At 41.2% G+C, this 22,677-nt stretch overlaps 1 protein-coding gene across 3 annotated transcripts; it reads left to right on the plus strand.

Moving 5' to 3' along the window:
- Window positions 1-3,990: 3,990 nt before the first annotated feature.
- On the plus strand, window positions 3,991-18,899 carry NIPA1 (NIPA magnesium transporter 1). Of its 3 annotated transcripts, none has more exons than XM_032679519.1 (5): window positions 3,991-4,209; window positions 7,294-7,341; window positions 11,211-11,301; window positions 12,560-12,720; window positions 13,820-18,899. In XM_032679519.1, exons 1-5 carry the CDS (start codon window positions 4,050-4,052, stop codon window positions 14,329-14,331), a joined length of 972 nt encoding a protein of 323 aa, XP_032535410.1. In that variant the 5' UTR covers window positions 3,991-4,049; the 3' UTR covers window positions 14,332-18,899. The 3 variants fall into 3 exon arrangements, with proteins under 3 accessions (XP_032535410.1, XP_032535413.1, XP_032535412.1); XM_032679522.1 differs by lacking the exon at window positions 13,820-18,899 and adding an exon at window positions 13,436-13,797; XM_032679521.1 differs by lacking the exons at window positions 3,991-4,209; window positions 7,294-7,341 and adding an exon at window positions 7,376-8,113.
- The last annotated feature ends 3,778 nt before the right edge of the window (window positions 18,900-22,677 follow it).

Raw genomic sequence — 22,677 nt, forward strand, 5'->3', positions numbered from 1 at the left:
TAATATAGGAGGACAAGGAGCTGAATATATATGTACTATATTCATCACATTAAGATTGTGTATTCAACTTCCAGAAATCAACGTAGAAAAATACGTCCTGGTCAGTTTGCCGCTAATGTAGGTGGACTATAGCATCTGCTACAAGATTAACTGGGAAATCTGTGCTTTTTCCTGTGTTCCCTAGTAACAGATGATTCTAGAAGTGATTTCTGCAGAGCAAATGTGAGTAGGTATGATGTTAATTAACAAGGATTCTCCACACTGTGATCATGAACATACATCAGAACTAGCTGTGTAGCTTCTGCCTGCTGCACGAGGGGCAGGTTCTCTCTGAAGAGATCTGTTTTCCTCACAGAAGAGCTGAAATGGTGTGGTCTGTCTGCAGTACACCTGCTATGCTTTCTGTGTCAGTAACCTAACATCAGTCTTGCACCATCTCTTCAGGAAGGATGCCAAAATTCTCTCAAAATCCCAGAAATATTGACAGTGGCCACTGTAATTTAAAAGAGAATTTGTTTTCCATGTGCAAAAGTGGCAGCAAGCCTCTATTACTCATTTAGACTAGGCTTTAGGAATTGCACATCAATAACAAGCTCCAAAGACTCCACACTGTCTTCTCTGGCCCAGTTCAACAAAGTCCTTATTAATGGAATAGAGAGCCAAAAAGCTTACAGAACCCATCAGTGCAGAGCAGTTCCTTTGAGCAGGTTTCCATACATTCTCCCAGCAACAGATACGAATGCCCATAGCAAATCAAGAGCTGGACTACAACCAAGATTCAAGTGACTTCCTTGACAAAGCAGGACCCACTCATACCAGTGATGGCCCACTTATACTAAAGTCACTTTTTATACTCCAGGTAATTGATCAAGGCTCCTTAGAAAGGATTTTTAGGTCACCTTCAGGCCTAGGTTCAGTGGAACATTACAGAAGCCTTCATATAACTGCCCTTATTGTGGTCTTTGGTTCTCAAGAGCTGGAAAAAGTAGGATTGTCTCTGTCTTCTTGCTGTTTAGTTTACAGTCTCAGTTCATACTGCTTCAATTACTGCCATAGTGGATCTCCAGTTCTTCTGCCAAGGAGATTTACTGCTCTTGCCTCAGGGTCTGATACAGCTGTTGGTAAACTTCCACCTTGTTCTCCCAGCTATTTTGTAAGGAGTTTCACATTATCTTCTTGTCCGTTGCCCCTGCAAAAAAATGGTGTAACCTCTACCAACTTTGCTCACTTGCTTTGAACAGATGTACCTCAATCACATCCCTTCCTCTGGGTAGGAGCCCTACAAATGTCTTATAAATATGCTTCTACCTCTCAACTGATCCTGAACACCCATACTCTATCAGGGCAGTGTTAGCTACTTGGCTAAAGCAACCTGTACACTCTTTATACCAGCTCTTACATATTGCTTGAATTAGCAATAAGTGGCCAACATGCTTGGAACTAAAAGTACTATGAGTGCTTAGACTGCAGTTGGATAAGACTGACGGAGGGGAGTAGAGTTTGTTGGAGGAAATGCCACATAAATCTGAGGTTCCTCCTATGCAATTTGTGTGTTCACGAGACATCAGACTGCTGTGACATCAGTAATACTGCAGCATTGGAATGCACAAGCCAAACTAACTCAAGGCATTTTGTTCTGCTATATTACAAACATAATGACACAACTTGGGCAGGAGGAATGCTATCACAATGAAACTCAGTCTCAGAAGACCAGATAGACCTCAGGAGTTTACACATATATACAGGATTATATATGTAATAGTTTAAGAAAGGCTATCTAATTTCCATTCAACTAATGATAACAACTGTGTTCTTCAAGGTACCTTTATGGTTTGGTCCAAATTATTTGTAAGCTATATAATACAGATATTATTAGTGAATTCAGGCTCTGTTTTTCAAGCTGTTTTCAAATTTAATATTTACAGCACTGTGTTTATTATTTTAGCCTCTGGCTGATCCTTACGAACACTACACCTATTGTATAGCAACTGTAATAGTAACTAATCGAATAAGGCAGAGTAAGCATATTTAGAATAACCTATCCAAATACATACTTTAGAAAGGCATATATAAATTTTACAAATAGAATATTAAAATTACATGGCTAAAGAGAAATAAACTGTTTTCTTGGGATCTCTGATACTGTTTTTTTCTTGGTTCAACCACACCAGAGAGAGACTTTTGAGTATAAAAACTGGTCAGGTTTGGGCTTTGTTTAGAAACTTGCCTGATAATTAGAAGCAAAGGCTGTTAAATATATATAATTTTTCCACTGTGCAAGCATAAATTATTTCCTGTAACAAATTTTCCTGTGTGTGTTACTAGGCTGTATATAGATCAGAAGCGGATATTTATAATTAGCCTGTATTTGTCTTCACCTCTATCTTTGTTTCCAAGTGTTGCTATGGATAACTGTTCTTCCACCTCCTGTGTTCTCATTTTGCAGGTCTTGTGTGTCTCACAAGGATGAATCCTTTGTTCCATAGCATGAAGTATAGATACAAAGACCTGATGAAGCAATCTAGGTGAAAATATGGGTACTACTGCAGTCAGTATTACTTATCTTGTCACTAAACCTCAACAAAAGCCCTCCTGTGTCTTCCTAGGATAACTGCCTTGAGCAGTGCAGGCAAACTGAGAAATATGCTGACAAGAGCAACATTTTCAGGAGTTTGCCTCTTCTCTAAACTCATATTTCCTGGGAATGCTAAAATGTATGCTAAGAACCATGCCCAATAGTTAAAAAAGACAAAAATGACCACTTTCACTTACGTTAAGCCAAGATACCATAACCCATTTCCCTAAATGGATGTTGCCGCAGAAATCCATTATGGATTGATTTATTTCAGCATATATCTGGAAATGATAAGAACTGCAATGAGATACCTGCTACAAAATATTTCTGCTGAGCAAGGAAGATTGCTTTCAGCTCAGCACTTCATTTTTGAGAGACTAAGATCTCTCAAAGAGAGATCTGTGGCCCCATGGCCCACCTGTATTGCTACCAGAGAGATCTCTGGCCCTTCTCCATTACAGCAGGACGGCTTATGTTCTGCCTTCCCAGAACCTGGAAGATACTGAATGATAGCTGAGAGGGGAGGTTCTTGATTTTGAGCATCTCACATTGCCTGTGCCATTAGGAGAGAGTGAACTTTTTCCTAGAAATAAATGTAGATTCTGGGATTTACTGCAGGACAAAACTGGAGTGATAATGGATCCCATAGTTTTCAGGCAATGTGTATGACTCCTGCCATTTGGCCGAGGTTTCTCAGTCTGTAGCCACACAGTCCCTCGCTGATTCCCCAGCTCTGCCCAGCACACTGATCTGGACGGTGGCAGAGCGGATCGAGCCGCAGCTCCGGCTCACAGCGGCGGCCTTGAGCCCCCGCCTGGCCCTCGGCTCGCTCCCGCTCTGCCGCCGCAACACCTCGTGCTTTGGCCGGACCGGGGACCAGATATGAATTTTAAAAAACCCGAAGGAAAGCGAGAGCGCTGGAAAGCAGCGCTGCTCCCATACCGGCGGGACTCGTCTGTCCTGCAGACCACATCCCTCTGCTCATCTCGCATCCCTTCGTCTCCCCGTAACCTTTCGCCCTGCTGCCATCCCCCTCTCCTCCCACATCTCTCTGCACATCTTCCCACATCCTTTTCGCCTCCAGCATCCCCCTGCATATCCTCCCGCAGCCCTCTGTCCACGGACGCTCGCAGCTCCGAGCTTCTGCTCGGTATGTCCCCACGCCGGCCCCCCGCACCGCCAGCAGCAGCAGCAGCGGCGCCGGCCCGGCCCGGCCCGGCGGCAGCTCCCTGCCCCGCGGTGCCGTCGCGGGGAGGGCGGCGGGAGCCGTGATGTCAGACCTGCCGTCGGGGTAGCACTGCCGAGGCCATGACGTCACCCTGTGCCGTCCCCGCGCGGGACGGGCGCCAGGAGCCGCCGCTCCCGCCCGGAGCCGCCCCCGGCGCAGCGCAGCGCAGGGCGGGTCCCGGCGCAGAGCCGCTGCCGGGAGCGCTGGGCCCGGGCAGCCGCCGCGCCTGCAGCTCTCGGCGGGGCGATGCGGATGGCGGTCGGTGCGGCAGCGGGCGAGGGGGCAGCGCAGAGCCCCGGCCCCGCCGCCGTGTCGCTGGGCTTGAGCGTGGCCGTGGTCTCCAGCCTGGTGAATGGCTCCACCTTCGTCCTGCAGAAGAAGGGGATCGTGCGGGCCCGCGGGAGAGGTAGGGGCCCGGCGACGCGGTGGCGGCGGGCGGGAGCGCCCCTTCCCGGGCTTTCCAGGCTCCCCTCGGCACCCCCGGTAACCCCCCGGTGCGCGGGGCACCGCCCCCGGCCCCGTGCGGGACGGGTTCTCCCTCCCCGGGGCAGCCCGGCCGCCCGTGGGGCCGCTCCCTCCCCTCGCCCCCGCGCAGCCCTTCCCGCGCTGCGGCGGCGGCCCGACCGGAGGGGAAGGGGGAGGATGCGGGAGGGCTGCCGCGGGACACGGGCACCCCCGGCCCCTGACACAGCCTCTTCCGAGGGGGTGGCGGTGTCACCTGGAGCGGGGGACACCTTTCTGCTGGCCGGACCGGGGGAGCCGGCCTCAGTTTGTCAGCCTGAGCGTGTTTGACATCAGAGGTCCGTGACTGGATCGCGGCGCCGGGGAGGTGATAAATGACCGGAGAGACGGCAGGTGGGGATCAGTCAGGATGTATTACGGGTGGAGAGCAATGAGAGTGGGTGAAGGTGGGCACCAGCAACAGTTTTCTGATCTATGGTCAGCTCGCTGGTCTTATGTCTCGCTGTAATACAACACTGGGGACTTGTGTATTGTATGCACGCCCGTACATGTACTTGTGGGATTTTCCAACCAGTTTCTGTGGCTTTGCTACTTTCTTACCATGAACAGCACCCGCACATCTTGTCACTTGTTTATTCTAGCCCTTCCAAGTTGCATCGTTGCATCAGTCATAGTGGTTTTCTCTTGTTGAGAAGAAAGATGCACCAGTAACATGAAGTAATTTATTTCTTTTATTTTTCATATTGAAATCCCATGCCTCATTATTGTTGTCTGAGGTGAACGTATTCAGGAACTGACTGTGCTGTCTAGATAGTCTGGCCAAAACAAAACTATATATTCAGAGTGTGAAGATCTTCTGTATTTTAGTTTGAAATTGGAGGTCCCCAAAGCATGCAGCTGAACAGCACTTGCTAGTTGCATCATCATGCTTTGAATATAGGAGAATGCAATGTATTTGTTCTTAGTGTCATGCTTTTATGTAAGGGGAAAGTTATAAACACAGGTTGCATGAGCCTTTTGGATTCTATTACTGTAGTCGATAGCCATTTGTTTTTGTTGGTGACGGTGTCTGTGTATGAGCAGGTGTCCATAGGTTCTGGGAACTCTTTCTTATGAAAAATCCTTTTTAGTGACCAGGAGAGGCAAGGTATTTTCTTTGTGTGCATCTGTGTACGTAAATATATATATATTTGTACTTGAGATGGTTCATATTAGAGCAGCAGTTTATTTCCCGTGCCTGCTGCAATTAGCATGTTAATAGTGGATGCAGTGGAGTAAAGCAGGGTTTGGAACTATGTCACTACCAGCTGCCAGCATGATCTAAAAAGTTTGGTTTGCGTTTTCTGCGATGACCGTACAGTTAAAGGCCTCAGACAAACTTTGATTTTGCAAGTATAGTCTCCCTTTCTCTCCAAGATGGCTGTAACACATTTTTGTTGTCCACAGAGAGATCACGTTTGCATCATAAATACAAATTATTTCTTTTTTGTGAAGGAAACAGTGAGAAGACACAAGAGAAAGGAATAACTTTTCATTCCAAGGCAGCTGGAGAAAGTTTCCATTTTGCAGTATAGTCGGGTCTAATTACTCCTGAAGAGCTTTCAGTGGAGCACTGAGTTGTGTGATGGGCGTGTGCCTACTTTCTCAGCGCTAGCAGCTGTAAAACATCCTGTTTTGGAGATAGTAGTGATGTTTATTTGTGTATCTTGCTGAGCAGTTGGTAGTACTTTCTATTGCTGTGCTCAGTGTGGAGGCATACAGGAAAATACTCCAGGTTTCTCTCTATTTAATGTTATGAAGCAGTGGGGTTCCACCTTGAATCTACCAGTTGGAGCTGTGAGTCCGAGATCGTCCGTGTCAGATGATGTCTTTTTTCCACTGGCTTCAGCAGGTGTTATATAATTAACAAGGAGGCACCTCAAGTCTTTTCTGCCCTCTCTATTCAATCAATAATATAGTATCAATTCAATTAGTAATACTTGCCTGGTTAGAAACAGCAGTAAGTGACAAATATTTTTCAAAGTTACCTTACTTGAGTCAATATTTTCTATAATTTCTGCCTCCAACAGTGTTTTTATTTTATGTGCAATAACAAAAGCCTAAAAACTTATTACACCCACTCAAAAGCTGGCCATTTTCCACTAGTCATTTTTCATCTCATTTCAATTATATAGTTTGATTTCCAGAGTTATAGATTACTGTGTTTTTCTTTCATTTGGGATTTCAGGGTAGGTACAATATTGTCTACCACTCCAGTGGCTTTTGAGAGAGCACCTTCCCAAATAAATGCAGAGCTGTATTGCTAGAAAAAAGAGCAAAACATAGAAGCATAACATGATGTGAAGGTTGTGCTTGGAGGAGGCCATGCTTTAGTGTAGAAAGCCTTGATGTTCTACAGAAGCAGAACTTATAAAATGCGGCACGCAGGCTCCACATGTGCATATTCCAAGGCCTATAATCTGACAGTGAAAAATAATCATCCTTAAACTTGGGACGTACTAAGGGACAATCCAGAGTTTTTACTCCTCTCTCTGAAACAGGGCAGGATATCAGGAATTCAGAGGCTTCAGTCATGATACTTCCCAGTGCTTAAATGCAGGAGGATTGGTCCACACTACAGTCCTGCCAGCCTGTGCACCAAAACAATTTCTCTGCTACAATTTTTCTGAAACAATTTCACTGAAGTTATATTAGCAAACTAATTGATCCAAATCACGTTCTGTTTCCATAGGTTTCTCATTCTCCTAGTCGAGGTTTTAATCTGTATGTTTAAATGTCACCCTCAGAAGCATTTGGTGACATTTTGGATGCTTTTCTACACAATACTATGTTAGCATCAGATAGGTACTTCAAACTGGAATTCAGAACTTCTGATTGATATATTGTCTTAAGAAGGTCTCACTTGGACACATAAGCCAAATCCAAGAACCTTCTCTCTTTTTTTTCCCCCTCACACTCAGTCGCCTTGAAGAATCGGGTTAAGATGAACGTCCTTAATAACTATATTTTCCTATACTTTCTCTTCCAGGTACTTCATACTTAACAGATATAGTATGGTGGTCTGGCACTATTGCAAGTAAGTATCTTAGAAGTTTTGAAATTTTTTTTTTTTTTAAGAGGACTTGGGCTTAGATGGTGATACAAGACATTAGGAAATCTGGGGTTTCATATTGAATCTCATACTCACTTGTCATGAAATTCCCATCACCAGAAATATCCCACCATTAGTAATCTCCCACTCTGGCTACCATGCCTGCTGGTGTTTGAGAAAGCAACACAAGTCACACATCTTTCACACTTCCAAACCACTGGGTATTTGCAGCCCTTGGCAGCCACACACTGCTCTGACTCTGGGTTCCTGCATGGTTTTGTCTCTGGATTGTGGTGGCCTGCTCAGTTTTTAATAAAAGTCAAAGATGAATTAAAAATTGTCGCTCTGCACAAAAGGGCTCATTGAGAACATGTTATTTTTTAGATCAGAAAGCACTTAACCAGCCTCAATTAAAAAAAAAATCCTTTTTGAGTTCTAGTTCAACAGATATAGTTTCAGTTTTGCTTTTAATCTGCAAGATTACTATGAAGCCTTGTGCGGTGCTGATATGAGATCAGTGTAATTTTACCCTTAATTTCTTTTTAAACTCTGCTCACACCAAGTTCATTCTCTGATGTGAATGTGGAGCATGGGGAGCAGCTGGCTTTCTCCTCTTGCAGGTCAGCCCTAGTTCTACCCACAAGCTTAAAATTATACCCACTTTTAGACTCTAATCCAGCCTTTTGTGAATTATTTGGAAATGCTGTTTCTGAGAAGTATATGAGTCCAGTTGTGCCTCTGGTTTTGTGGCAGCAAGGTAAGTCTCTGGTTTTTGTTTTTGTTGTCTTAAAGCTATGCAAAAGGAACAAAAACTGATAGATCCCTTTGAAGGACAAAGTTCACAAGTGTAAAAGCCAACAGAGCTTCAGAAGGAAGTCTTCAGCTAATTTAACTTGAGTTTAAGTAGTTCTTTGTCATCTTCCTCCTCTGCCAGGATCACTACTGCCTAAGTAGAAATAAGTCTGTGCATCAATCTCATTGTTTATCACTCATGAGGCTCCCATCTGCGATCTCTGAGCAGAAGGAGTTAAAATAAGAGAGGTTTTATTACAGGACTTATCCTGGTGAATCGGAGAAAACAATTTCATGCTTAAAAGAGCTGACTGAATTGAATGAAGGCAAAACAGCTGAAGGGAATGGTATCAGTTGGCTTTTTTCCCAGCAGCTAGATGCAGGTATTTCAAAACAAAGCCTTAGTAGCTTTACAGAGGAACCAAGAAGAATTGTTATCGATATTATAGACTCAGAATGGCAACAGAGTCACAAACAGCAATAGCAAGGGCCAGGTAGGCACCTATGGGATGCAGAGAAGGGTGCTATTTGGGGAATTAGCAATATCCCCAGATATCTTGATGAAATTATAGCAGCTGATATAATTTTATCAAGCAGAGAATTTGGAGTTTGGATGACTAACAAAACCCACATAAACTCTGTCAACTTGTTTTCATGGTATTTGTTCAGACAGTGAACAAGCATTTCTGTGTTGGCATGCTGACTCAGCATAACGCTGCCTAACTGTTTTGGGGCCCTGGGATCCACTGGATTACTGAGGACTTCAAAGGAAGGGCTGCAGATTCTGCTAAGGGACTTTTTCTTTCACTGTAGTCGAAAAAGTGATTGCAGCGTGTGTACAGGTATTTCAATGAGCATTAAATTAATTAATTGGCTAATTAATTACAGTGCAGGTTTTGATAGCAGCATAGAGGCAGCTGGTTCTTATAGTGGATATGTCTGTGTTAGTATTTTATTGCAGATGGGGAATACACTTGTGAAGCTAATCTCCTGTTTGTCACCATGGATTGGCCTTTATTTCACATTTCATAGCAGAGTTGGAGCTCCTGAACTGGATGTTAAAATGAAACTGCTGGAAGATGCACTCTAGGAACATGCTTAATATATACAAGCTGCAAATAGATTTCCAGTCCATGGGAGCAGGCAGAAGTTAGCCTGAAATAAAACCCCTGACATGCCTAGAGCAGATACCTTTTTCTGTACTCCCAGTCTACTCCTGATCTCCTTGTTAATGTAGACAGGTCAGTGTGCATCGAGTTTTATGTTGCAATAATTTTAGGGATACTGGTACTTCTTTACCAAGGTTAAACCTTGTTGTGCCTTCAAGAACTGAAGTCGTGTTTTGACTTACAGCATTGATGTGTCTGGAGAGGAATTTTTGTCCAGAGAGAACTGGATAGGTTGGCAGCAAAGGTCCTCATCATCAGGTAGATGGTAACAATTAATGAGATTCTTTTTTTATTTGGTCTTAATTAGTCCTGGTCTGTCATTCATGGTGGTAAGGGACTGTTAATATTACCCATGGTGATACGGAAAACCTCCAGTAAGTTCAGTTGCCTTACAATATGTTTGGTTTGACTGAAGCTTCAGAGACCTAATTTATGGATTGTTGTTGATGCCATCTGTTAGGAGTTCTTCCAACAGAAAGTTAAGACACCTGACCTCCAAAAAAGCAACCTTTTGTCAGAGTTATTTGGAAATGTCTGTAATCTGCAGAAACGCAGCATGCCAGCTGTGCTCCATCCCCCATCCAAGATCTGCCCCAGTGCCTTCAAATGCCTTGAAGATAATGCCAGAAGTTGCCACATATATCTGAAAACTAAGCCTGAGGCTGATAGCAGAGTTACTCTGTTCCCAGGGGCAGGGAGACCATCACTGTCTCTTCTGCTTTAGAAATGCTGCTCATCAACTTTTCTGGCTCACTCCTGCCTTTAGAGAAAACCTCAGTGAATTTAATTAGTGTAATTTTGCCACACTCTGCAGTTTTGCAAGTTTGTTTGTCTCCTTCATGTTTCCTGTAGGTTACACAGGTCTTCAGGTCTACTGATAATGTGAGCTAAATTGGTAAATTAATTAATGTTTGCACAATGCTTTGCAGGTGTAAAAACCAGAATGATGGTAATAATATTTGATAGTTGAGGGCAATGCCAGCCTGAGTATAAAGACATCTTGGATTCCTGAAATGTTTTCAAATGCTGATAAGGGCTTTTAAGAGCAGCTGGAAATTTGAGCTGTATGTAATTTGTGCTCAATCTCAAGCTTCTTTGCAGTTACCACAGACCCTGTAACTATGCAAGTACGTTGATCTATTATAAACTTGCCAGCACTTGCAAAACCACCCAACTTTTATTTTTTAACTGAAAGCTTGAACACATGAACTGTTATCACAGCTGTGATATGCAATAGTGTGGTACATCTTGGAATTTACTTGAATTGGAGGAAAGAAAAATAAGGTGTGAGGCTGTTTCTATGACTTGTCAGGGATCTGTTTACAGTGGTCAGGAATGACTTTTGATGCTATATAGTGTTATTTGGTGTAGTGTATTGAGGAGTCCTTATGCTTGTGCTTAGGGTTTCTTCAGAAGATTCCTCAATACTGTCCTTTTTTTCTCCCAAAAAAGTAGCACTACTGTCAGGAACTATAATCAAGTGCATTTTTTTATGTACATGCACGTTCTAAAGATGAAAACATGGGTCATATGTACTTATAGCCTTTCTTATATAAATATTTAAGTTTAATACTGAGATATTTGAGTGTCATCTATGAGTGCTTCTAATTTATAGTCTTGTCTTATGTTCAACTAAGAGAAGTTACAAAAAAGATTATTTACTGTGCCCACTTGGATACTCTTGTGTGGCAAATATAAATCCTATATGAAGAAATAATAAAGAAATATAAAAAAACCCCAGCCATTTTGTTTAAGTGCAAAATTAACAGAGCTAAGCAAATCTGCAACATCTGTTTTCCAGTTAGCTCAGTCTTTCCCAAACAATATTGGGTAAGTTTTGATTACTTCTTTTTACAAAGGGGTTTAAAGGCTTATTTCTGGTTCTTTTCTCAGTGGCTCTGGGTCAAATAGGGAATTTCTTGGCCTACACTGCAGTCCCAACTGTGCTAGTGACGCCCTTGGGAGCTCTTGGCGTTCCATTTGGGTAAGAGTTTGTTTTTCTTGTTCTTATCTGGATGTTGTCACTACTTAATAAAATGTCAGATGGACTCAGTGCTCATTGGAGGACCACTAAGAAGATGTTGGGCTTATGGCTGTTAATGATGTGTTATAATGTCACTTATTCCTGCTTTCCCTGGCAAAACTGGGGCTAGGGGGAGACAGTGGTGAAGGTTTTTCCTGATTATCTTTTGCTTTAGCTATCACTATGATTCAGAACAGATAGACACTTTTTTTCTCCCTTCACTGTGGTTATTCTGGACTCTTCTGCCTATTCTCTTATTCACAGTTCCCTTACTAAGTAGATCTTTCCTTTTGTCTCACAGTCTTTCTCTGCCCTGCTATGCACAGCCCACATGTATTTATTAATGCTGATTTTTGTTTCGTTAGATTTAGCCCCTGTCCTGAAGCAAGGGAGTTCTTTGCATGCCCTCAGCTTCTTAAACGTTGTGTTTGTGGGCAGCACAGAAAAGGCTGTGAGTTTAAGGACTTTAATATGCAACTAAATGTTTTGTGAATAAACTACAGTCGTGGAACTAATGCAGTGAAAAAGCACAACTCTTTAAAAACAAAGCTGCACATTGCCTCAAGATTTTTCTGGTGACTGCACTGGCCATCTGCTTCAGAGTGTAGATGGCTTTGCATCAGCTTCATGGCTGACTTTAGTTTTATACACTATGAAGCACACTGATGGTGCTCTACTTACCACCTATTATTTTATCCTAGGCCACATAATTTCGTGTACTTTGGTCAACTACTTCTCTGAGCTGAGCCCTGTGATCTTTGTAACCAAAGGTCACTTTTATCTCCTGACTGCTTAGCACCTGTAAAATGGGGCTTTGTCACAGCTCACGAATTTAGAAATGGGTAGATAACTGCCTTCGGGGGCCAGATGTCTGGTTTGGGGGTTAGGTTTTTTGTGGTTTTTTTTTTTTTTGATGGGGTGATGTGGTGTTGTTTTTTGAGGTGTTGTGGTTAGGAGTTTTTTTGGAGTTTGGGTTTTGTTTTGTTGTGTTGTTTTTTTTTCCTGAGATGAGATGTCAAGGATTGAGTAAAACTGCAAATGGATGAATCTTTCCTAAGATAAGTCAGAAATACCGTCTGAGGATTCACCAACATTTGGTTGAAGATCCACTGACATTTGATAATATTCCTTTAAGAAGGAAATTCATGTGGCACAACACTGTTAGAACATTATTAACAGGATGTAGTCAAACTTTTATTTTTCTTCCTCTTTGTGAAAGGTCCATCTTAGCTTCTTACTTACTGAAAGAGAAACTGAACATTCTTGGCAAGCTGGGATGTTTGCTGAGCTGCGCCGGGTCTGTTGTTCTCATCATCCATTCCCCAAAGTCCGAGAGTGTAACGACTCAGGCTGAGCTTGAAGAGAAGCTTACAAATCCAGGTACTGTGGTTTTTTATTAACTCATAACAATTTTGTGACGTTGAGCAAGAGTACGCAGGAGGAAGAGCCTTAACACTTCTATCAGGTAGGAAAATTGACTTTTGAAGAAAACATGATGTGACAGAGAGAAACCAGTACAGGTTTTGTATAGGAAAACTATGCCTTACTGCACGCTGAACTTGTCATATTTATTGAGATATGTGTGCAGAAAGGAAAATGTGGATACTTTTGAAAACACTGTCCTGCACAGCAAGCTCAGAACAATGACACAATAAAGCAAAAAATAGGCTGTTGTATAGAAATAGCCTGTTGAGACATATGTTGAAATGCCTTTTCTTTCTCACTAGCTGCTGGAGGACACATACTGGTGCTAATATGTTCCAGGCCCAGTTTTATTTTTCTTGCTTAAGAGCTAAATGGACAACTATTGTTTTTCCTTTATTTGCTTTAAGTGAAAGTCAAACCTAATAACATCAGCTATTCAAAAAATCTGCAAACAAAGAAAAGAAAACAAATACCCTGGTCTAAATTTACAGTTTAAGTCTGAACAAAATGAATTGGCAATATATTTCTTTAAAACTGTAAAGCATGAGATGTTTTTTCACTGATCTAATCTGTATACTGATGCTATAATGTTAGTGGTATGGCTTCACGTTTTTTCCAACTGTCCCTACTCCACTTGCTCACCTTAATGGGATGTAACTTTATGTTTAAGCTCCTTTCTGGATCCACACACCATGCCTTATTGAACTAGTTATGAAGGAGGTGTTGTTCCTGCTGTCTGTCACAGGAGACTTTAAGGAGTATAGTCCTGATGGAAGAGAGAATAAAATAAAAATAGCAATCCAAAATCCAGTTCAAATGTGCAACAGTGTCATTTACTACATGATGATTTGTTTTACCCAAAGAACACGACATCATCAGTTGCAGATGCCAACAACATCTCTAGAAGCTCAGTGGTTTGGATCTATATTGAATAGCAAATCTTAAGCATGATGTATACTGAAGTTCACTGGTATGACATGATTTGCCTGCTAAAATTTTTAGAAGACCAGGAGTTCTCACCTTGCTATTATCTTGTTTCCTTTTTGTTTTCCAGTTTTCGTGGGTTATCTCTGCATAGTGCTGCTAATGCTTCTCCTGCTTATCTTCTGGATAGCTCCAGCTCATGGACCTACTAATATCATGGTTTACATCAGTATTTGCTCTCTGTTGGGCAGTTTCACTGTTCCTAGTACAAAAGGCATTGGGCTGGCTGCTCAAGATATCTTTCACAATAACCCGTCGAGTCAAAGGGCTCTGTACCTCTGTCTGGTACTTCTGGCAGTATTAGGATGTAGCATTATCATTCAGTTCAGATACATCAATAAGGCACTGGAATGTTTTGACTCCTCTGTGTTTGGTGCCATCTACTACGTTGTGTTTACCACCCTAGTCTTGCTGGCTTCCGCCATCCTTTTCAGGGAATGGAGTAATGTAGGAGTGGTAGATTTTTTGGGAATGGCTTGTGGATTCACCACAGTATCTATTGGAATTGTTCTTATACAAGTCTTCAAGGAATTCAATTTCAATATTGGAGATCTAAATAAACCTAACATGAAAACAGATTAAAATATTTTTTGAGGGGAAACTGGATGGCTCAGGGGAGGATGCAGAGTCCTTAATTTCTAGGTCACTGATTCAAATAGGATTCAGGCAGGTAACTACCCTCTGATGATTTGGTGGCCTACATGAAATGAATTGGAAGCCTCCATCCAGTTTCAAAGGAACAGTTGTCCATGTACCCCAGTCGACACAATAAATGACCTTAATTGCAACCACTGATTGAGTCAGCATAGAGACCGATGTCTTTCTTCACTGTAAAAGGTACTCCTTCAGAAAAGGTCTGTGGATGTTCTGACAGACCTGCATGTGAAAGCTTGTGTTGTGACTTCTGAGGTACCATTTCTGTGGGCAGAGAACATCAGTTTCTAACTCACTCAATCTGATACCTTCCATCATGAGTGATGTGCACCTTTAAAATAAGGGGGAATAAAAGTGGAACAATTAGTTTCAGTATAGCAATGTGTTCACCGTCAAGGCTGTGAATTCTGAGATAAATGTTGGTTGAACCATGAACTGCAGATTTGTCCTTTTTAATGACTGTCTTGGCAACATTGTCTGCCATGTGGTGAAGACACTGGGGAGTTTTAAATTGAATTCTTTATACAGAGCAGTGGACCCTTAAATTTCTTTCACTAATTACTTATCAGCTGATGGTTGTGTCCAGGTATGCATTTTTCTTTGTAACTTACGTGCATTAAGACATACTGCATTCATCTGAGAGTTTTTAATTGGGAGCAGACAAAAAACCTGTGAAGGATATGGAAATGATGCAGACTCATTGCCTACATGGTGGCTTATTTGTAAGCAGCTCAGAACTGTTTCAGTGCCTTTGCAATCCAAAAATACTGCATAATTGTGAATGTATTTGTTTCAGATGGCCTATACTGGTTTAATAATTCAATTTCACTGTCTACAATATTGGACTATATTCAGATTCTAAACACATAAAGCATCTAGAAGGACCCATATATTTTTTGAAGACTTGACAAACCTGAACTGAAATCCCCAGATGCCTTGACAGCTTCTGAAAAACTCATAGGCCTAATGAGAAGAGGTAATCTACAGGAGTGTTGAAAACAGTCCAGCATACCTTTATTTTAGTTCAGTGACTAAATGCAGGAGACCATTTTGTGAAGCAGCTAATAAATAGAGACCACAAAAAAATTTAAGAGAGAGAAGAGCATGAGATTTCTCAAAAAAGATGGTCTGATTTCTCTTGTAACATGGGCAAATGAGGTTAAAGACCAAAAAAGCTTAGGCATTCAAAGAGCTGAGTTTTAGATAACTGACAGGGACACACATTCAGCTCCAGTAATTTATAGACCTGTGTGAATGGTTCAGCCATAATATTTTGACAAGTAGTAGAGATAGCTTAAGATGTGATGGGGATGACTCTGAACAGTTCAGTTTAAACCATTTAGAGGATATTGATATGTCAAAGAAAGAAACAGTTAATGTTCATGTTCTACTTATATTTGGTAGCTAAAACATCATGAGTCAAAAACTTGAAAGCTTGCAAAGCAATGAGTGTTTGTTTCTATGTAAGTACAAAACTAGAAGAGTACCATGGAACTCAACACCTCTAGATCAGGATGTCTTCTGAGAAAAACAAGAAAACCCAACGTGGTTACGAGACAGTATTTGAGAAAGTCCATGACACTTCATCCAGAAATCGTGAATGTAGCTTTGTGGCTGCCTGGCAAGAACATGGACTTTGATTAGCAGGGTGTAATACTGTCTGCTCTCGTGATCGTTTTTGTTGACCTGAATTAATGTTTTCTTAAAACTCAGCCTCCACTTTAGTTTAAAATGAATGCTATAAGCCCTACTAATGGCAGCAATAATCATGAAAGTGAATCCTAAAGATTTAGTATTCTGAAGGGACTGTTCTGAGGGAGTAAGAGTCCTACTGTGTTATTTTCAAGCTTGTTTTATAACTCCAAATTGCAGGGGAGTGACTGAGTTGGCAAAAACGTATGTCGTTATAGGCCAGTGCAGTAACTGGGTATCTTAATGAAATAGAGTAGCACTAGCAGAGAAAAGACCATCTACATGGATTTTCAAATATTGTGCAACAACTTGAAGCAGTCAAGTTGTCTTCTCAAAATTCAAATTCAGAGTTCCTGAGTTGCATGTTGGTTTTGTATTAGCCTTTAATCTCTGAAGACTTTGGTTAAAAATCTTTAGGTGAGAATTGAAATGATTGTGGTCTCATCTTATTCCTCCTTTGGCCATCTTTGTTTGTCTTGGTTTGGTTTAAAATTAATTATTTATAAAGTGCCTGTCCTATTATGTTAGGTGCATATGCAAATTATTAGTTAATACTAGATTTAAAATAACTTGACTGCCCTGTCTAAACTTTGCCACTTTCTGCTCCACACAAAGTTTACTTGATAAGTGCTCACTATGCAGAGGAAGAATAAAGTAGCAGCCGTGTTCTGTGGTTCTCTGACTATCCTTACAGCTGATAAATGTCTGCACAGTTCTCCCCAGATGCTCCTCATCCGTGATGATCTTTCTAGAAATGTCTAGTTACCCTTGATGTTTAAAATAGAGATGTCAAAAGCCAGCACATAAGGTGAAAGAAATTCTTGTGGCCTTGCACATCACTTGTATCTGCAGCCTTTTACATCTTGAATGCTAAGTAATGGAAACCTTTATTTTTGCTATTTTGTTCAGTGTGTAGCAGTTTTCCTTTGAGTTCTGCTGTACCTGGATCTGATTCAGTTCTAACTTTAGAAATGTATTAGCATTTCCTGTTGTCACTGTTGATAAGGTTCTCCTCCACTCCATCCCACACCCTCCTCTTTCTAGGTGTCCTACCTTTTTTAGTCCCATTGCTTTTCTGATTTAAAAGAAGGCAATGCTGAAGTTGAATTTTAGCTGTTCACTCTTTTTGTTTTTATTTCACCCCTTTAATAAGTAAGCACTTTGAATAAGACAGATATCTGAGTTTCATCATCTCAGGGAGCAAATGTGCGTAGTTGTCTCCTGAGCTTTGGTGTCCCTTATGGGCCTGCCCTTTTCCCGTTCTCTTGTGTTATGTCTGTTGATAGCTGGGAGCCAGATGACTTCAGTTCTGATTCCAAAGTAGAAGTGGGAGAGGCTATGCATACAAAAAGTGGACTCGTTGCAGTAGTGGAATGCATTTGAATTCAGTTCAAATCCATGTGAAAGGCGCTTCACTCTGTATGTCTGACTTCTGTTATACTTGTCAAACATATTTACTTGGTACTCACTTGAGGATAGCTCTTTGATCATTATCCCTTCAGTGTATGGAGGATTTGCATATGTCAGTCACAATCTTTATTAGGTGTCAAACACAAAAATCCCTCAAATGTCCAATAGGAGAATAGAAACCTTTTTGATACAACCAAAAAAAAGATTTGTTACATCTTAAGTACTTCTGTAAAAAAGAACAATGTCTAAACACGTTATCTGCTGTACTGACTTTCCAGGACTCTGTATGTGTAAATAGAGCCTATTTATTAGTGAGCTGCAACTAACATAAGAAGCTGTCATATCACAGTTTGACAAGCGAAGCTTCCTATTAATAATACTGATTTATATTGGAACATATGTATTTTTCTGAAGTAATTAGCACTGAAAAATGGAAACACTGGATTAATTTTTTGAATCACTAGAAAGTGAGGTTTACCTTTCTTCTTTATTTAAAAAATAGAGGGTTTGTATTTGAAGAAGTTTAGGGTTAATAAATAGGGGGTGCTTTAAATGGGCAGTTGTTTGCATGTTATACCCCTCTCACATTCTTGTTTCACAAATATAAAACATCAAGGATTCTACAGATCTTCCTTCATTGTCTTGAAATCGTGTAACTGCTGAAGTTTTACTGTTAAATCAAGCATTATCAAATGTTTATCTATTACCTGTTATCTTTGTAATAATTTTTGGTGCTAATATGGCTTAAAGAATGCAGAATTTTGGTCTGTACTGTGTTAGGCACCAATGTGGTCAACAGTTATTATTACTAGTGCCCAAGTGTTTCAGACAGCAGTGTTGAAATGTTATGGATTAAGAAATCTTTTTTTAAAAGCTGAAAATAAGTTTGGAGTTTTTTTATTATTTGTTCTTGTGTTGGGTCCTCCCATCCTCCCCCCTCCTGATACAGTTGCTCTACAGAGTGGAAAATATTACGCAAAAGTGGTATTTTTAAGTTAAATCCTTTTTCAACTGTGGAACTTTCTCTTCTTTTTTTTTTTTTTCCCCCTTCCTTTTTTTTTTCCAGAATGTGAAAAATAGTTCTATTGGGATATGGGGAAAAGGTGGATGGCAACAAACATACAGTGTCAGGTTTGGTTGCTTCAATGCTCTTGCAATATAGTTACTACAGATTACATAAAAATGGTTTATTTTATTAGCTTCCGAATAATGTATATATAGATTTGTTAACAGCTTACAAGTCAAGCTTACTCTCTTTGCTTTTTAAAAAATAGTTATAGGCATGTTGTATTTGCCTTGTGTAAATTATTAAAGGCTATTTATTAAGTTTTCTGATAACTAATCTATTTATTAACCTGTATTGTTTTAAAATAAATGATTTATTTCTAGCTCAATGCTTGTTTTGTGATTCTTCTTTATCCCAGGGGGAGAAAAAAATCAAGTTTCCCACACACTTAGCTGCTTTACAGCCTAATCCCAATTCATAAGCCTAAACTATTTTCATTTACCTTTCATAAAATAGCCGGTTTGCGTTTACACAGAACAGCAGGTTCTTGTGTGGGTACAGATCAGTTGCCACACGAAGGGCTCAATTGTCCTATACTGGAGTCTACCAGCAGGCTATAGTCTTAATGTCTTCCTTAGACTGAAGTTTGCTCACAGGCAGAATGAACACTTCTCTGGAGAAATGTTTGCTGAGGCCTGAGTCGCTTTAAACTGTGTCTTTAGGGTTAACATGTGCTCTGTTCCTGCATTGCTGTACACTGGCTACTTGCTAGTGCTTTTATTTCAAGATCTACTGCTTCACAGTTGGGTGTGCATGGAGTGGCAACAGCTGTAAGGAAGTCACCAGTCTTAATTTATTGTCTGTCACAAGAACTTCCTTTGGAATCACTTGGAAAATTACAGTGACTGCCCATCTAATCCTTCATCTGAAATTCCTAGCTCCTTGTATCAGGTACTGGCAAATACATGGCTTACAATCTATGTGTGTGTGTGTTAAGTTTTAGGTGGTTGGGGTTTTTTTTAGTGGTGGGATTTATGATTAAGAATTGTTTCAGTCTGTGATTCAGGCATTTGTGGTTTAGGGGATGCATTAGTATTACTGCTGGTCAAAATTTAAAGTTATTTTTAAACAAATTATCTCCTCCAATATTAAACATATGCAGTGGAAAAGACTGGCATAGATTCTTTACTGTAATTTTATTTTTAGAGGTGCTGATGATACTAATGCAACATACAAAGATAGTCCAAAAAACTAGAGAGGCTTTTTCTTCTGCATGCAGCATATCTGATTTTTAAGTAGGTAGCATAGAGGAGTGTGTATTTTGAGAACATGTTTTATCAGGAGAATTCAACTTTTTATTTTCCTCTTGTTCATCTCTGGAGTTAGGCCTCTAAGGCAGCAGCATTGTGGTAAAGGCAAATATGCCATTTACACCACTGGTATTGTTGAAAGTCTGGGACATAATCAAACCTGAGCATATTTATCTCACCAACACAGTTCATATAGGAAGAGTGTTAGAGACCAAAATCTGATAGTGCCAAAAGAAAAAACGGTTCCATTGATTTTTTTGTGAGGTTTGTTCTAAGAGTTTAAGTCTTAAGCCAAGTCCCTGAAGTTATTTGTATGTGACAGTGCACCTGTTGAATGAGTAGACTCACAGACATGACTTCATTGTTCTGCTCAGCTGTCTTCATGAATGCAACATGATGTGGACATCAGAGACCCTATTAGAGCTTCCTGATTGCCTAATCAGTTTTCTATCAGGTACTGACCTGACTAGATTCACCATCCTGGTGGGATGCTTTAAAACTCTGCCAGCTGGCACCATTCTGCCCAGGGACCATGTATCAGAAAGCAGCTGGGGGTGGATGGCACACAGTGCCGTTCATCGCAACCCCTTTGCTGTGTCTACACCATCTGAAATCACTGCACAAGAGTCAGTCGGTACACAACACAAACTAGACTATCTGCTAACTTGGTCATGCTCCCCGAGGTTGTATGGGTGGTATTTTTGCTCTCTGTCCTTTTATTACGAGTTGTTTATACACATAAGAGATGCTAAGCCCTGAAAAACGCTGTTCATAGTACCTACGCTAGCTCACCTCCTTTGTGAAATCCATGGGGCACAAAGATGGCTTGTATGGCTGAGCTTCCCTACAAGAATGGGTCAAGTTAGGCACGTTACCAGCATTCTCATGTTTGGAGTTCTTTCCAGATACTCAGCAGACATGCCTGAAGTACCATGCTGTTGTAAATTACTTAGAGATGGTCTGAGTATTTTCTGTTACTGAGCACAACCCCTGGCTTTGGAGTAAATATTTAAAGATTTGTGCCAAATTGAGAGCACCTGAATTCATATTTTGTGTGAACAGATGACAGTATGTTAAGCAGAACTAGCAGTTGAAGAAACATGAGGAAGAGGATTAACAGAGAATGACTGAAGTTTCATAAGGGTCTATAATGCTTAGAGGAGTCCAGTTAATATTTTCAGGTGTTCACTCATTGCTTTAGGTTGGTTGAGAGGTGTTTTTGAAAAGAGGAGAGCAGGAGAGGAGACTGGAAAGGGAAGTTTAAATTGACTAGCTTCAGGCATGACTGTTGTTTAACTCAGGAATATGTATGTGTATGCTTTACCAGCATTTGGCATGATCACAGGCACATTAATTTCTTTAGCTCTTTTAAACTTTGAACTTAGCTATCAGTACTTAGATGCTTCTGTTTATACTGTACCAGTTTAGGTGGTACAGGTGTTATTTTTTTTTTTAATCCATTTGAGAAACCGTTTTCACCAGCTGTTGAACTTTTTTTCAAAGACTTCACAGTTTTGGTATCTTTGGTATCTGTAAAACACAGAAAAGCTAGCCTCCTACTGTGTAATTATGTAGGTAATGACTGCAAATTGCTTAGCAGTTTTATATGTTAAAATATATTTTTATATATACACACATATATATATAATTGCAAAGTTCATGTCAAGAATACTAGATTAGTTTTACACTGGGGAATGGAATGTTGCCTTAGAGAATAGAATAGGCCTAAAATTTGTCCATATGCTTTGACTGATGTAGAGGGAGCATTTTTAATGAGAAAAACACAGCAGGTAATGTGACACGGAGTGGCTTTGTTATGGGTATCCTGTGAGAGAAAGCCAAGATTGGTTCTCTGGTTTTGTTTCCAGGTTTTTCCAGGTTTAGCAAAAATAAAGCAGCTGTTTGTGCAGACTAGGATAATGTCAACACAAATCCTGAGAAGCCTAAAAAAGTAGGAACTGCTGTCACTAAGGGCTGTGACAAAACTGTCTCGTGTTGAAGAGGCAAAGCTGCATCTTCCATGTGGAGCTACCACAGGTATTTTGGCAGTGTTGTTTGTCCAGACTTAATGTTACAAGGCAGCTGCGTAAAGCCTACTCAGATAGTCCTGAAGAAACCCAATAGCCCTCTGAGCCTGAAGTCCAACTGTTTGAAAGACTCCTTGCTGTAAGCCAAAGACAAATATTTGTCTAACTATACTTACCAATTTATTTAGCATGAGATTAAAGCAGTTAGGGTTGTAAAGCATGCGGCGAGAGTGTGGGACCTGAATTAAATTGATTACTTAACCATGCCCTTTACCCAACCCTGTAAAATGCCTCTCTCACTTCCTGCATGTGGCTTCTAAGTGTTTATTTCAGCCTGGAAAAGAGAAGGCTTCGGGGTGACCTAACTGCCCCTTCCAGTACCCGAAAGGAATTTACAAGAAAGATGGGGCAAGACTATTTACAAGAGCATAAAGTGACAGGACAAGGGGGAATGGGTTCAAAGTGAAAGAGTAAGTTTACACTGGATATTAGGAAGAAATTCTTTGTTGTCAGGGTGGTGAGGCACTGGAACAGGTTGCCCAGAGAAGTTGTGGATGCCTCATCCCTGGAGCTGTTTAAGGCCAGCTTGGACGGGGCTCTGAGCAACCCGGTCTAGTGGAAGGTGCCCCTGCCCATGGCAGGGGAGTTGGAAGTGGATGATCTTCAAGGTCCCCTGCCAACCCAAACCGTTCAGTGATTCTGTGCTTTTCCGTGAGAGTGTAAAAGCTGGGTAGCGCGGGTGCTGGCCGGAGCACCCGGGGCGGGAGGCGGGAATGGCCGGTCGCGGCTGCAGGTGCACAGCGGCGCTGCGGGTCCGTCGCAGGGGGGT

The sequence above is a fragment of the Chiroxiphia lanceolata genome, chromosome 2 (assembly GCF_009829145.1).
Source record: "Chiroxiphia lanceolata isolate bChiLan1 chromosome 2, bChiLan1.pri, whole genome shotgun sequence".
Lineage (NCBI taxonomy): Eukaryota > Metazoa > Chordata > Aves > Passeriformes > Pipridae > Chiroxiphia > Chiroxiphia lanceolata.